Source organism: Pseudophryne corroboree, chromosome 2 (assembly GCF_028390025.1).
Source record: "Pseudophryne corroboree isolate aPseCor3 chromosome 2, aPseCor3.hap2, whole genome shotgun sequence".
In the NCBI taxonomy this organism is placed as follows: Eukaryota; Metazoa; Chordata; class Amphibia; order Anura; family Myobatrachidae; genus Pseudophryne; species Pseudophryne corroboree.
Genome location: NC_086445.1, coordinates 384,190,307 through 384,205,466, shown reverse-complemented (window position 1 = coordinate 384,205,466; position 15,160 = coordinate 384,190,307). Strand labels below are relative to the sequence as shown.

Genomic DNA, 15,160 nt, shown 5'->3' with positions numbered 1-15,160 from the left:
AATTTAGTTTCTCCGTCCGAGACCACCCGCAGTTTGGACGGGAAAAGCATAGCATAAGGGATATTCAAATCTCGCAGCCTACGTTTCACAGGAACAAATTGAGCCCTATCTTTTTGAACGTCAATAGCAAAATCCGGAAAGACTGAAATTGGAGATCCGTTCCACTTGAGAGGACCATTAGTGCGGGCCAATTTCAAAATTACATCCCTATCACGATAATGAAGGAGCTTGGCTATGAAAGTACGGGGAGGTGCCCCTGGAGGTAATGGACGCATCGGGACTCTATGAGCGCGCTCCACTGCAAAATGCGAGGTAAACTCCTCCGCTCCAAATGTATCCAACAGCCAGCGTTCAAGAAATTTTTCGGGGGAGGCACCCTCCTCCTTTTCAGGCAGGCCGACGAAGCGGACATTATTCCGTCTCAATCTTCCCTCCATATCCGTCATCTTTTTCTGTACTTCCGACATCTGGGATTCTAGAGCGGTGGTACGCCTACCGAGTGGTGAAACAGCGTCCTCCAGCGTGGAAGTGCGCGTTCAACTTCACCGACCCTTTCCCGCACTCGCTGAAGGTCCTGGTGTATGATAGATAAGTCCGCCTGGACCTGACCGATCCTGTCGGCCAAGCGGGCTTCGCTGGCGGTGACCGCATCTAGTACTTTCTGTAAAGCGGCATCTGCAGCATCCACAGAGGAGGAGCTATTAGAAGGTGATGGCGGTGGTGGCGACGAGGTCGACTGTGCATCCTCCCCGCGTTGGGTTCGTACCGGAGGGTTCCTGGCATATTTCTCTAATTTTGCTGCGGCCGCAGTATTCTGGTGTTGTCTGACCATCATGGCCGATCTAGCGGCGGGAATCAGAGAAATGTAGCGTACTAGAGCAGTCCCGTCACCACCCGCAAACAAAGATAATATATCAAAACTGTCCAGATGTTGCCCGCAAGGAAATATAGTATATCAAACTTGTCCAGCTGCTGCTATGAATAAATGTAGTATATCAAAACTGAACAGATACCGCCAGCGGGTATATTTAGTATATCAGAATTGTCCAGTTGTTGTCTGTGCAAAGGAATAGTATATCAAAACAACCCAGTTGCTGTCCCCAGTAGCATACACAGGAGACCAAGAGGATGTAATACAATGGGCCACTCACTCGGTCCAGGAGAAATGCCACAACAGGGTAAACCCCAGCATAGGAGTTATATGCAGCATGCACTGAGGTCAGATCTGCCCATCTGTATCCCATGCAGTCCAGAGTGGGGTGTTGAGACTGACTAACAAGGGGTTTTAACAAGGGGTTAATATGGCACAGCTAGCAGTCCCACTAAATGTTGCAGTGCAGGCAGCTTGTGTGGGGTTATGGGGGCACATACACAGCTCTCCCAGAGCGCACTCCGTCTTACAGCCGCGTTATAGGGTCGCCCTGGAGGTCAAGATGGGATCCGGGGGGCACAGACTGAAGCCGCACGAGGGAGGAAGGAGAGCGGCAGCGGCACACGCGGGAGCTCAACAGCGGGAGATCTCGCAGACGCTCACCCGGGCCCAGGCAGGGACCCGCCGGATGTACAGCAGCGTCCTCCGGGTCACGGCTCCACGCGACGGCAGGAGCGGGTGCAGGACGGCGGCCGGGTATAACTCCCCAGCGCTGTGAAACAGGAGCGGCGTCCCACGTGACTGTAGAGGCCCAGGATCTCTGCTCACTGAAACTGCCCGGTCGCAGCAGGAAAGAGACGAACGGGTCTCAAAACGACACAGGGGTCCCACCACACCCTCAGACAGGTTTTGGGGCAGCTTTCAGGCCCAGGGGGGGACACAGGATATGTCAGCAGGATAATGAAGCTGGAGAGTCACACAGCCTGTGTGCTACTCCATGTCCTCCGAAGCCACCCTTTCGTTCGCAATTCTGCTAAGCTAAGATTCACTCCCAGAGGGCGGCGGCTTAGCGTGTGCAATGCTGCGAAAAGCGGCTAGCGAGTGAACAACTCGGAATGAGGGCCAAAGTTTTGTTCTGTTTGGGTTTTCAGCATTTCTCATTTTCTGATGCAGTCCGTTGTCTGAATACTAAAGGCCCATATACATGGGAGAGGTGTGTGCAGTGCAGGTGGGACAGATACAGTATAACATGTGCAGAGAGAGTTAGATTTGGGTGGGGTGTGTTCAAACTGAATCTAAATTGCAGTGTAAAAATAAAGCAGCCAGTATTTCTCTTGCGTCCTAGTGGATACTGGGGTCTTGTACTTTAGTACCATGGGTTATAGATCAGGTCCATTGGAGCCTGGCACTTTAAAAACCTTTAGTGTGTGTATGTGTGTGCTGGCTCCTCCCCTCTATGCCCCTCCTACCAGACACAGTTTAGAAAAATGTGCCCAAGGAGCCGGGTGCACTTCTCTGGAGCTCCAGTGAGTTTCCTTTGTTTTTGTTTTAGTTTATTATTTTTAGGTAGCCCTGGTTGGCAACCAGGCTGCCTGCTTTGAGGGACTTAGAGGGGGGACCGAACCAAACTCCTGAGGGTTAATGGCTCGTAATCCCAGCTGACAGGACACTGAGCTCCTGAGGCACTGATCACACATCGTTAGTATGTGTGCCCACACCAGCAGCTAACAGTCACCCTCTAACAGATGCCGAAGTACAAGGTGCGGTGAGTGTTACACCGGGGTCCCGGATAGTGGGGCACCGGTGCAGTTTTCACGGCAAGTCATGCGGCAGTCACGGGCTCAGAGCTGCGGTGCCCGCCATGGACAAACTGGCTAAGGGCTGATGACCCTCAGTGCTCACTGTCACAAAAAGGCTTTGTGTGTACTGTATGCATATTGTGATGTTATTTCTAACATAGCCAGTATGAACTATTGATCAGGGACCGTGCGCCATTACAGGGGGCGGGGCTTCCTGGAGCGGGACCTGAGGCGGGAAGGTGCCATTTTCTGCAGCTGCAGATCAAGGCTGCATGCATGCTGCTCCTCTAGAGACCCACGCTGCTACAAGACTCTGTGCTGGTACCAGGGGGTCATAGAAAGGGGGGAGCACGCCAGCGGCAGCACAGCTCCATACGTTCAGGTCATACACTTAGTTACACATTGTACTGCTGTGTTTCTGTGTGCTGGTATCCGCTCCTCAGTGTCACTCCAGGGGCTCTCTAGGGTCTGTGTGGAGGTGTTGGCCTTAGGGCTGCGCTATTTACAGTTGTTTAAGATGTCTGTGGACATGGTCGTGTGTGCTGCTTGTAACTCAACCCCGTCTTCAGTGGGGTCATTTATGTGTGAACAATGTTCCTTATCTCCACAAGGTCACAGTTCACAGGCACCTGACTGGCTAGATAGTTTTAAAAGCATGATTCAGCATGTTAATTCAGAATTAGCTGCAGCTAGAAAAGAGAGACAGGTGTTAATATTGATTGTGTGACCAAACCAGCAGATATCAAGAAGGCTTCTCACCCCCTCTAGTGGTTTCATATAAACAATCACTGCCACATGTGCTCCAGTCTGATTCTGATCAGCCTGATGTAGATGATCATGATATGGATGAGGACAGCTTTCTGTCCCCAGGGGTGGAGGCCCTCATCTTTGCTGTGAGAGAGGCTCTTCACATACATGGGCACACTACTGCTATGGCTGTTTTGGCTCGCAGAGCTCTTTGGTTGCATCAATGGTTGGCAGATGCTGATTCCATAAAGGGGTAGAAAATCTTCCCTTTACAGGTGATGCCTTGTTTGGAGACAAATGAAATAAATGGATCTCCCAAGCAAAGGTGGGTAAGTCTACCTATCTGCCGTCGGCTGCGCCACCTGCTAGACGTTCTTACACCGGACCCTCCTTGCAGTCCTTTCGTGTGGCAACGTTTAGAGGCAGGGGCCGTGAGGTCTCCACCACTCCCAGGGGATCCCCTGCCACTAAGCCTTCCACCCAATTTCCCAAGGATACCGGCTGGAATTTCAAACACTCCCTCCTCACAGATTTTTCAAGTCGGGCTTACCAGCTTTACCCACAGCAAAAGTGGTGGTGGTTCCAGTACCTCCTCCGTTATGCAACAGGGGGTTTTACTCCAGTCTTGTTGACGTTCCCAAACCAGACGGATCGGTGCGCCCCATCTTGAACCTGAAGTCTCTAAACCCGTATCTGCGGGTGTTCAAATTCAAGATGGAATTCCCTGCGGGTGATGGTATCCGCTCTGGAGGAGGGGGAATTTCTGGTGTCTCTGGATGTCAAGGATGCTTACCTACACATTCCCATGTGGCCCCCTCATCAGGCTTAACTCAGGTTCGCCATATTGGATGACCATTTCCAGTTTTAGGCCTTACACATTGGATTATTTACAGCCCTGAGGGTCTTCCCTAAAATCATAGTGGAAATGATGCTACAGCTGCGCATGATGGGAGTAAACATAGTCCCCTACTTGAACGATCTCCTCATAAAGGCTGTGTCCAAGGAGCGTTTGCTGCACAGCATCGATCTGATTACTCACCTACTTACGGATCATGGGTGGATCCTAAATTTTCAGAAATCTCACCTGGAGCCGACCCAACGTCTTCAGTTCCTGGGAATAATTCTGGATACAGTGTCTCAAAAGGTATTTCTCCCAATGGACAAGGCCTTGACTAGCCAGTCTATGGTTCGCTTGGTGCTCTGTCCTCGCAAGGTATCCATCTTTGCATTCTATTACTATGCAAGATGGTGGCTGCTTACAAGGCAATCCCATACGGCAGATTCCATGCCCGTCCATTTCAGTGGCATCTACTGGACAAATGGTCAGGGTCTCACCTTCATATGCATCAGGAAGTGACCTTATCTCCAAAAGCCTGGATTTCTCTATTATGGTGGCTACAGGTTCCTCACCTGGTAAAGGGCAGGAGTTTCAATATCCACTGATGGACTCTACTGACAACAGATGCCAGCCTCCGGGGTTGGGGGGCTGTGACCCAAGGGGCCCAGTTCCAAGGGATATGGTTGAGACAGGAGTCTGTTCTGCCGATAAACATCCTGGAACTCAGGGCAATTTACAATGCTCTTCTGCAGGCTTCTGATCTCCTGAAGGATCAGGCGATCCAGGTTCAGTTGGACAACGCCACGGCTGTGGCATACGTAAACCGACAAGGGGGAACAAGAAGCAGAACGGCAATGCGAGAGGTGTCAAAAATCCTCCTCTGGGCGGAGGCCAGTGCAAGAGCCATCTCAGCCATTTTCATTCCAGGAGTGGACAACTGTGAAGCAGACTTCCTCAGCTGGCACGACCTCCATCCGGGGGAATGGGACCTACATCCCCAGGTGTTTTAACAGCTAATTCACCGGTGGGGCTGTCTGCAGATAGATCTGATGGCTTCACGACTCAACAAGAAGCTATGCTGTTACTGTTCCAAAACGAGGGATCTGCAGGCTGTTGCAGTGGACGCACTGACGACGCCGTGGATGTACCTTTTCCCTCCTCTACCGCTAATCCCAAGGGTTCTCAAAAGACTATGAAGGGAAAGCGTTCAGGCAATTCTAATTGCCATGGATTGGCCGCGACGGGCGTGGTTCTCGGACCTCCTAACCATGTCTCTGGAGGATCCCTGGCCTCTACCCCTCCGAGAAGATCTTCTTCATTAATGTCCGTTCGTCTATCCCGACTTACAGCAGCTATGTTTTGATGGCTTGGAAGTTGAGAGGGAAATTCTAGCTAGGTAAGGTCTTCCCCCGAAGGTCATTTCCACCATGGTCCAGGCCAGGAAGATGGTTACGTCGAAACATTACCATCGTATCTGGAAAAAGTATGTTTCCTGGTGTGAGGGTAGAAAGGTTTCTCCCGTGGAATGTAGAATTGGTTGTTTTTTCTACTTTTCCTGCAAGAAAGAGTGGATATGTGCCTACGATTAGGCTCCATCAAAGTTCAGATTTCTGCACTCTCTATTTTCTTCCAGAAACAACTTGCTGTTTTGCCTGAAGTACAAACTTTCATGAAGGGAGTTCTTCATTTGCAAACGCCCTTTGTACCTCCCACGGCTCCGTGGGACCCTCAGTGTGGTTCTGTCCTTTCTCCAATCGGACTTTTTTGAACCCTTACACATGGTGGAGTTTAAATTTTTCACCTGGAAGACAGTGATGTTATTGGCATTGGTGTCTGCTAGACAGGTGTCTGAATTGGGGGCCTTATCCTGTAAGAGCCCCTATTTGATATTTCATGAGGACAGAGCGTAATGTAGGACCCGTCCTCAGTTTTTGCCAAAAGTGGTGTCAGGCTTTCATGTGAATCAACCTATTGTGGTTTCGCTGTTGTCTGACGCTTCCGTTGGTCCTGAGTCCCTGGATGTGGTCAAGGCCCTGAAGATTTATGTCAAAAGGATGGCTCATCATCGGGAATCTGACTCGCTGTTTGTCCTTTATGATGCCTCCAAGGTTGGTCGGCCAGCTTCTAAGCAATCTATTGCTCGCTGGCTACGGTTGACCATCCAACAGGCATATACTTCAGCGGCTCTGCCCTTGTCAACGTCTATTCAGGCCCACTCGATGAGATCGGTGGGCTCTTCCTGGGCAGCTGCCTGGGGAGTATCGCCCTACAGTTGTGCTGAGCTGCTACTTGGTCTGGTTTGAAAACGTATGTAAAATTCTATCTGTTCGATACTCTGGCCAAGGATGACCTTCAGTTTGGTCAGGTGGTTTTACAGGAGTCTCCACACTCTCCCACCCATTTGGAAGTTTTGGGACTTCCCCATGGTACTAAAGTACAAGACCCAGTATCCACTAGGACGAAAACAGGAATTTAATACCTACCAGTAATTCCTTTTCTCCTAGTCCATAGTGGATACTGGGCGCCCGCCTCAGTGCTTCGTTCCTGCTTACCTGTTTAAGTATTTGGTTGGACCGGTGTTGCAGTCTCGTTATGTTGTTAGGATAGCTGTGCTATCCGGGTTGGGTTGGTGTTGCTATCCTCTGTTCTGGTTAGCGCCCACCTTTCATTTCTGGTTGTGTGTTGGCTTGTTGCCTCACCGCTGTTGTAATATTTCTTCTCTCATATTATGTCCGTCTCCTCGGGCACAGTTTTCCTAGACCGAGTCTGGTAGGAGGGGCAAAGAGGAGAGGAGCCAGCACACACATACGCACACTTTAGATTTTTTAAGGGCCAGGCTCCAGTGGACCCGATCTATACCCCATGGTACTATAGTACAAGACCCCAGTTCCACTACGGACTAGGAGAAAAGTAATTACCGGTTCTATTTTACCCTGCACAGAAATAAAATAACCTTCCCAAATCTGACTCTCTCTGCAAATGTTATATCTGCCCCACCTGCAGCGACATGGTTTTGCCCAACTGCTAACAAATTTGCTTCTGCGATCTACTCTGAATTACCCCCAATATCAGGATGATTTGCCATATTGGAACGGCAAATTGTCTACATCGTCTAGTGTGTACACGCAACTGTGGAATACTGCGGGTCGCATGCGACATCTTCTGTTCAGGCGCAAGTTGCACGGCCAATCGGGCATTATCGTATGCGGGGTAGTGTAATGAAAGACAGAACGAGGTATAATTCCATTGTTCATTACATCATGTAGAGTGTACCCGGTTTAAGGGCAAAAGAGATAACTGGATAATATTTGTTGTGCCAAACATCATTGTAATTAATCTGATTGCACAGATACTGTATGCAGGATATGTGGCTGTTACATAAAGTCTACATAATTTATTTTGTTTTGTTTAATATTTATTTTAAATATTGTTTGTTTTAATCAGCTCTCAAGAATTAATATAAATATGGTGTGATAATCAATAGTCAGTATATAATAAATGAACAAGGTATCAATCATTGATTACTATAAATCAGATGTGTACATATCTTTGTTAATGTTAACAACAACTGGAAAGTAACTTTTGCAAATTAAAGTCAGGTGCACAGTGTATTTACTTCACCAATACTATATACTAAGTAATAAGTCAGCATGTAGTTTCCGCATGGGGAAATAAAAAAACAGGTTCAAAGAAAATATATAATGTATACTGTATGTAGCGGTATCCGGTCTCTAGGTCAACCACACTTAGGTCGACAATGTCTAGGTTGACCACTATTGGTCGACAGTAACTAGATCGACAGGGTCTCTAGGTCGACATGTTCTAGGTCGACAGGTCAAAAGTTTTTCACAATCTTTTTCTTTTTCTGAACCTTTTCATTCGTAACGATCCCCCTGGACTACAATTGGGAATAGATGAGTAACCTTGCCTGAAGCATGGCGAGCGAACACTGTGCACTAATTGGGATTCCTGGTCACTCTACAGAGAAAACAACACCCAAAAGAATTAAAAAAACTCGTCAACCTTTTGACCTGTCAACCTAGTTACTGTCGACCAATACTGGTCGACCTAAGTGTGCTCGACCTTCCATACCACACCCGTATGTAGCAGCTTATTTATTTTCTCTCTGTGTCTACTGCCATACTGTACAGCTCATTTGGGTATTTACAAATTTCTTTCTTCCTCCACAGTTTGGCTCCTGTCTTCGCACTGTTTGTGCCATTTTATTGTTCGGTGCCACGAGTGCCATTGGCTCACATATTTGGGTGGTTTCCAATCACAAACAAAACTTTGGTGTACATAGTAGGACTACAGGTACATTAATGTTCTTTTCCATTATACTGTTTTCCTGAAGAAGAAATAATTAATTTTTCTAAACAACAAATGTAATGTTTTTGTTTCTTGCAAAAGCAGTTATACAAAAGGGCTTATGTTGCCTAAATGTTACTGGGGTGCTTAAAGTGCAATCAAAATGTCCACCTGCTGATTCTCTGGTATTATTTGCATACATTTGAATCTTGATTATAAAATTCAATGGTAAAGAAACTGTAATGTGTGTGAAATAGTACAAATTTGAGTAGATCAGAAATATAACATAGTATCACACCATACATGTACCAGTGTAGTTTATTTACTTGTATAGTTACGGATCACAACCTGCAGTGTGTGGGCTGCAATTGCACATCTTTACAAGATTCTTCTGTACAGATGGGTTCACGTTTGTCTTGACCTTTAATAGGATTAAATGAGACCATTGAGTATTTGGTGTAGTGGATGTGCTCTTATTCCTTTTTGTTTCATGATGAGATCGAAATATTTATAATATGTGCAGTGTGTTATAAGACAATACATGCCAGCAAAATAGAAATAACATGATTGAAATCATAAAGGATGTAACAAGTGGAAGAGGAAGTAAAACGTGGAACTACTGATGTACTCCACCTATCCGTAAATAATAATATGATATTCTACAGTATAGAACTCAGGACGTTTTATATATGTACCCTGCGATTGCCATATTTGTGTACGTTTGTCTGACATTCCTAGTTGCTGAATTCAGTTCAGATTGCCTGTTGGAAGTAATTTATGATACAGCAAAGTGTTGTTGTTTTTTGCATTCACTTACATACAATCTCTTTCTTACAAAAGACTGAGATTAAGTCAGATATAAGTCTGCAAATATCCATTTATCTTTTGACAACCTGAATGGATAAATTAATAGCGCTCTTAATTGTTTTTGTCTATTTTGATTAAGGATGTTAGGCAGTCTTTGAAGGAATTATTCTCCAGTCCAACAGCTAACAATTACCCACCCCACCTGTTTATTCCCCCTTCCCATTATGATTTTAGATTTTGTGCTTATACTTGGGTTTTGGGCAGAGTGGTACTGTCAAGTACAGTTGCTATACACTGTCCAGCAGCCTCCTTTATTATTGGGTTTGACCAGTAATGCATTTAAATTATATACATATATATTACCAAGCAGGCCATTCAGTCAGCAGTTTATTCATGAATGTTCAATTGTAAAAAAAATACAAATGACTCTTATGGGCACATCACAAGTAGCACTATTGGCGTAGTGGCTAGCATTTTCTGCCTCTCAGACCCCAAGTCATGAGTTCAATTCCTGACCAATACATTATCTGTGTTGAGTTTGTATGTTTCTCTTAATTCCTAGAGGATGCTGGGGTCCACATTAGTACCATGGGGTATAGACGGGTCCACTAGGAGCCACTGGCACTTTAAGAGTTTGAGAGTGTGGGCTTGCTCCTCCCTCTATGCCCCTCCTACCAGACTCAGTCTAAAAAAAAGTGCCCGGAGGAGCCGGTCACAGCTAGGGGAGCTCTCCAGAGTTTCTCTAGTAAAAGTTTTTTTTAGTTTATTATTTTACAGGGAGGCTGCTGGCAACAGCCTCCCTGCTTCTTGGGACTAATGGGGGAAGTACTGTCCGCCATGCGGGGTCTGAGCCACTATCTCCGCTGACAGGACACTGAGCTCCAGGCGACCGCTCAGTCCCGCAGCACACCGCCACCCCCTTACAGAGCCAGAAGACTTCGGTGGCAAGTGGGGAGCCGGTATGAAGATGGCGGCAACAGGGTAGGGAGCGCAGTACTAACTGCGCTCCAGGGCTCAGTGGTACATAGTGCAGTGCTGTGAGGGGTGCCCTGAGCCAGCGCCTATACCCTACACTGGTCAGCAAGCCTGTCAGGGTCCCCGGATCGCTGCCAGCAGAAATCCTCAGGCCAGTATAATATAATGAAGAGCGGAAAGCAGCGCCATGTTTGGGGGCGGAGCTTCTTAGAGCGGACCCAGCAGCGTTCAGCGCCATTTTCCTGCCTGTAGTTCCTGTAAAACAGACGCTGACAAGGAGAGCTGTCCCTCCAAGCAACTCCAGCTATCCTGTGCGGTACCAGGGGGTTGTAGAAGGTGGGAAGCTGTGTAAGGTCTGTGTAGTCTATTAGGGTTCACAGACAGCGCTGGTAGTTTCATTAGTTCTACCTCAAAAAGCGCTGTGTGTGGGTTGGCTCCAATCTCTATATCTCTCTGTGGCATACTTGGGAGGAAACTGTGTCTGACATTTCCCTGTGTGTGTATGTGTGTGTGTGTGTGTGTGTGTGTGTGTGTGTGTGTGTGTGTTTAATATCTCACATAGCCATGTCTAGGGACTCTGTGTCATATGCTGCAGAACATGTTTCCTCTCAAGAGGGATCCATTCCATGTACACAGGATTGTAAGGTTTTGTCTCAGATCCCTATTATTGAACCTGAGTGGTATACTTCTATCAAAGGAATGATCTCTCAGATCTCTACTAGGGTAGCTAATACTGAGACTAAATCTCAGGTGTTGAAGAAGTCTACGGCAGTTTGGACAGGCTCTATTCCTGCAAAATCCCCTAGCATGTTCCCACAGAAACGTGCACTTGCCCAAATTATGCAAGATGTCACGGATACCTATTCTGATACTGCAGAAGGTGATGTGCTGAGGGGGGCGGCATCCCTTGCAAAGGGGGTGCAGCTCATGATTGAGGCCATTAGAGATTTGTTAAACATTAATGACACCACACCTGAGCAGGTTGAGGAGGCTTACTTCACTGACAATAAGAAAGCCTCGCTAACCTTCCCTGCGTCTAAAGAATTAACCCTATATTTGAAAAATCCTGAGAAAAAATTCCAGATCCCAAAAAGGGTTCTGGTTGCTTTTCCCTTCCCTGAGGAAGATAGGAAAAAATGGGAAAACCCACCCATTGTTGACGCATCTGTCTCCAGACTGTCGAAAAAGGTGGTTTTACCTGTCCCTGGATCTACCACATTAAAAGAACCGGCAGATCGTAAGATTGACACTACACTCAAATCCATTTTCAATGCTTCAGGAGTGGCGTTAAGGCCACTATTGCCTGTGCATGGATTTCTAAAGCCATAGTAAAGTGGTCAGGCACGTTACTAGAGGATTTGGATACAATGGATAGAAGTGACATTGAATTGTTTTTACGTAACATACAGGATTCTGCGGGGTTCATGGTAGAATCCATGAAGGACCTGGGTACGCTGACTGCACGGATATCTTCCATGTCGGTCTCAGCCCGCAGGGGACTCTGGCTACGCCAGTGGTCTGCAGACGCGGAATCCAGGAGGTCAGGCTCTATTTGGGTAAGCGTTGGATGCGTGGATTTCCACGGCAACCGCGGGTAAATCACCTTTATTTCCCTCTGTTACTCCTTCTACAAAGAAACCATTTTCTTCAGCTGTGCTGCAGTCCTTTTGGGCTGCTAAAACAAAGTCCAAGCCTTCTACCACTTTCTTTGGTGGTGGTCGGGCAAAATCCAAAAAGCCTGCACCCGCAGGCTCCCAGGACCAGAGACCTGCTTCTGGTTCCTCAAAATCCTTAGCATGACGGTGGACCTCAATGCCTGGAGGACGGGCTGGTGGGTGCGAGACTCAGACGTTTCAGGCACGTCTGGGTGTCGTCCGGCCTGGATCCCTTGGTACAGGATATTGTGTTCCAGGGATACAGACTGGAGTTTCAAGAACTCCCGCCTCACCGATTCTTCAATTCAGGCTTGCCAGCTTTGCTGACAGACAGGGCTATCCTACAGGAAGCCATCCTAAAATTGGAAAAGTCACAGGTCATTGTCCCAATTCCACCTCATATGCAAAACAAGGGATATTACTCAAACCTTTTCGTGGTAGCGAAACCGGATGGTTCAGTCAGACCAATTTTAAACTTGAAATCGTTCAACCCTTACCTGAGGGTTTTCAAATTCAAAATGGAGTCTCTCAGAGCAGTGATTTCAGGTCTGGAGGAGGGAGAGTTTCTGGTATCCCCGGATATCAAGGATGCGTACCGCCACATTCCGATTTGGCCGCTTCACCAGGCTTATCTCAGATTTGCACTGTTAGACAGTCACTATCAATTTTAGGCACTGCCATTTGGCCTCTCCACAGCACCGAGAGTGTTCACCAAGGTGATGTCAGAAATGATGGTTCTCCGCAGACAGGGGGTGAACATAATCCCATACCTGGACGATATGCTGATAAAGGCATCATCCAGGGAGACATTATTGCAGTCCATTGTTCTCACGACTCATCTGCTCAGGGAACACGGTTGGATCCTGAATCTTCCAAAATCGCAGTTGGAGCCGGCCAGGAGGTTGTCTTTTCTGGGAATGGTCCCCGACATGGAAGTGCAGAGGGTGTTTCTTCCGGAGGAGAAAGCGTTGGTGATACAAACAATGGTCCGGGTTGTCCTGAAGCCTGCCCGGGTTTCGGTTCATCAGTGCATTCACCTTCTGGGGAAGATGGTGGCCTCTTACGAGGCTCTAAAGTACAGAAGGATTCATGCTCGGCCTTTCCAACTAGATCTCCTGGACAAGTGGTCGGGATCTCATCTACACATGCACCAGAGAATACTTCTGTCACTGAAAGCCAGGATTTCACTCCTCTGGTGGCTACAATTACCTCACCTTCTGGAGGGCCGCAGGTTCAGGATTCAGGACTGGATCCTTCTAACCACGGATGCAAGTCTCCAGGGCTGGGGCGCAGTCACTCAGGAGGAAAACCTTCCAAGAAAGGTGGTCAAGCCTGGAATCCAGCCTTCCAATAAACATTCTGGAACTAAGAGCTGTCTACAACGGTCTTCTCCAAGCGGCCCATCTTCTGCGAGATCGAGCCATTCAAGTGCAGTCAGACAATGTAACGATGGTGGCTTACACAAACTGACAGGGTGGAACAAAGAGCAGAGCTGCAATGTCAGAGGTAAGAAGAATCATCCTCTGGGCAGAAAAACATGCGTTGCCGCTGTCAGCAATCTTCATTCCGGGAGTAGACAACTGGGAAGCGGACTTCCTCAGCAGACACGATCTCCATCCAGGAGAGTGGTGACTCCATCTGGAGGTGTTCACGGAGGTAACAGATCTTTGGGGTGTACCTCAAATAGAGATGATGGCCTCTCATCTCAACAAGAAGCTTCGGCGGTATTGTTCCAGGTTAAGGGACACGCAAGCCGTGGCGGTGGATGCCCTAGTGACTCCGTGGGTGTTCCAGTCGGTGTACGTGTTTCCTCCACTTCCACTCATTTCAGGAGCTCTAAAACTCAAAAGGAGAATAAGAGTTCAGGTAATCCTTATTGCTCCGGACTGGCCAAGATGGTACGCGGATCTTCTGGATCTACTGCTAGAACAGCCGAGACCTCTTCCTCTTCGGGAGAACCTGCTGCAACAGGGGCCGTTCACTTATCAAGACTTACCGTGGCTGCGTTTGACGGCATGGAGGTTGAACACCAGATATTAGCTCGGAAGGGCATTCCGAACAAGGTTATTCCTACCCTGATACAGGCTAGGAAAGGAGTAACATCTAAACATTACCATCGTATTTGGAAAAAATATGTATCTTGGTGTGAGTCCAAGAAGTTTCCTACGGTGGAGTTTTAACTGGGACGGTTTCCCCTCTTCCTGCAAGCAGGTGGGCCTGAGGTTGGGATCCGTAAAGGTCCACCATTTCGTCCCTATCCATTTTCTTCCAGAAACAGTTGGCTTCCCTCCGCTAGGTCCAGACTTTTCTGAAAGGGGTTCTGTAATCTAGCCGAATTAACTGTAACACCACATCCAGCCTCCCTTTGTGCCACCTACGGCACCCTGGGATCTTAATGTGGTGTTACAGTTCTTCCAGTCGGATTGGTTCGAACCTCTACCGGAGGTTGAGGTCAAATTTCTCACGTGGAAGGCTGTCACTTTGTCAGCCTTAGCTTATGCTAGATGTGTGTCGGAATTGGGGGCTTTGTCTTGTAAGAGCCCCTACTTGATCTTCCATGAAGAGAGAGCTGAGCTCCGGATGATGTCAGCAAATCCTTCCGAAGGTTGTGTCGGCATTTTATATCAACCAACCTATTGTGGTGCCAGTTGCTACTGACTCCTCAATTTCATCAAAGTCCTTGGATGTTGTAAGGGCTCTGAAAATCTATGTGAGGAGGACTGCTCGTCACAGAAAATCGGACTCTGTTTGTCCTGTATGATCCCAAGAAACTTGGGTGTCCTGCGTCTAAGCAGACGATCTCTCGCTGGATCAGGTTCACTATCCAGCATGCTTATTCTACGGCAGGATTGCTGTGTCCTACGTCTGTTAAGGCCCACTCTACTCGTAAGGTGGGTTCTTCCTGGGCGGCTGCCCGGGGTGTCTCGGCTTTACAGCTTTGCTAAACGGCTACTTGGTCTGGGTCGGACACGTTTACAAAGTTCTACAAGTTCGATACTTTGGCCGCTGAGGACCTGAAATTTGGTCAGTCAGTTCTGCAGGAGCCTCCGCGCTCTCCCTCCCATTCTGAGAGCTTTGGTACATCCCCAGCATCCTCTAGAACGAAAGAGAAAATAGGATTTTAATTACCTACCGGTAAATCCTTTTCTCGTAGTCCGTA

At 47.7% G+C, this 15,160-nt stretch overlaps 1 protein-coding gene and 1 long non-coding RNA gene across 7 annotated transcripts in view; one reads left to right on the top strand and one right to left on the bottom strand.

Annotated features, from left to right (window-relative positions):
- UBAC2 (UBA domain containing 2) overlaps nt 1-15,160 on the top strand; it is a 419,334-nt gene that overhangs the window by 300,071 nt on the left and 104,103 nt on the right. For all 4 annotated transcript variants that reach the window (XM_063953257.1, XM_063953254.1, XM_063953256.1 and 1 more), the window contains one exon: nt 8,446-8,569. In XM_063953257.1, the coding sequence (XP_063809327.1) occupies nt 8,446-8,569 (124 nt within the window). The remainder of the gene's footprint in view (nt 1-8,445; nt 8,570-15,160) is intronic.
- LOC135021745 (uncharacterized) overlaps nt 8,519-15,160 on the bottom strand; it is a 65,444-nt gene continuing 58,802 nt past the window's right edge. Inside the window, exons 3-4 of one of the 3 annotated variants that reach the window (XR_010218966.1) lie at nt 8,912-8,984; nt 8,523-8,603 (exon numbers count right to left, since the gene is read on the bottom strand). This is a non-coding gene — a long non-coding RNA (uncharacterized LOC135021745). Of the gene's footprint in view, nt 8,604-8,910; nt 8,985-15,160 lie in introns of those variants that run through there. The other 2 variants (XR_010218978.1, XR_010218972.1) reach the window with 2 other exon arrangements.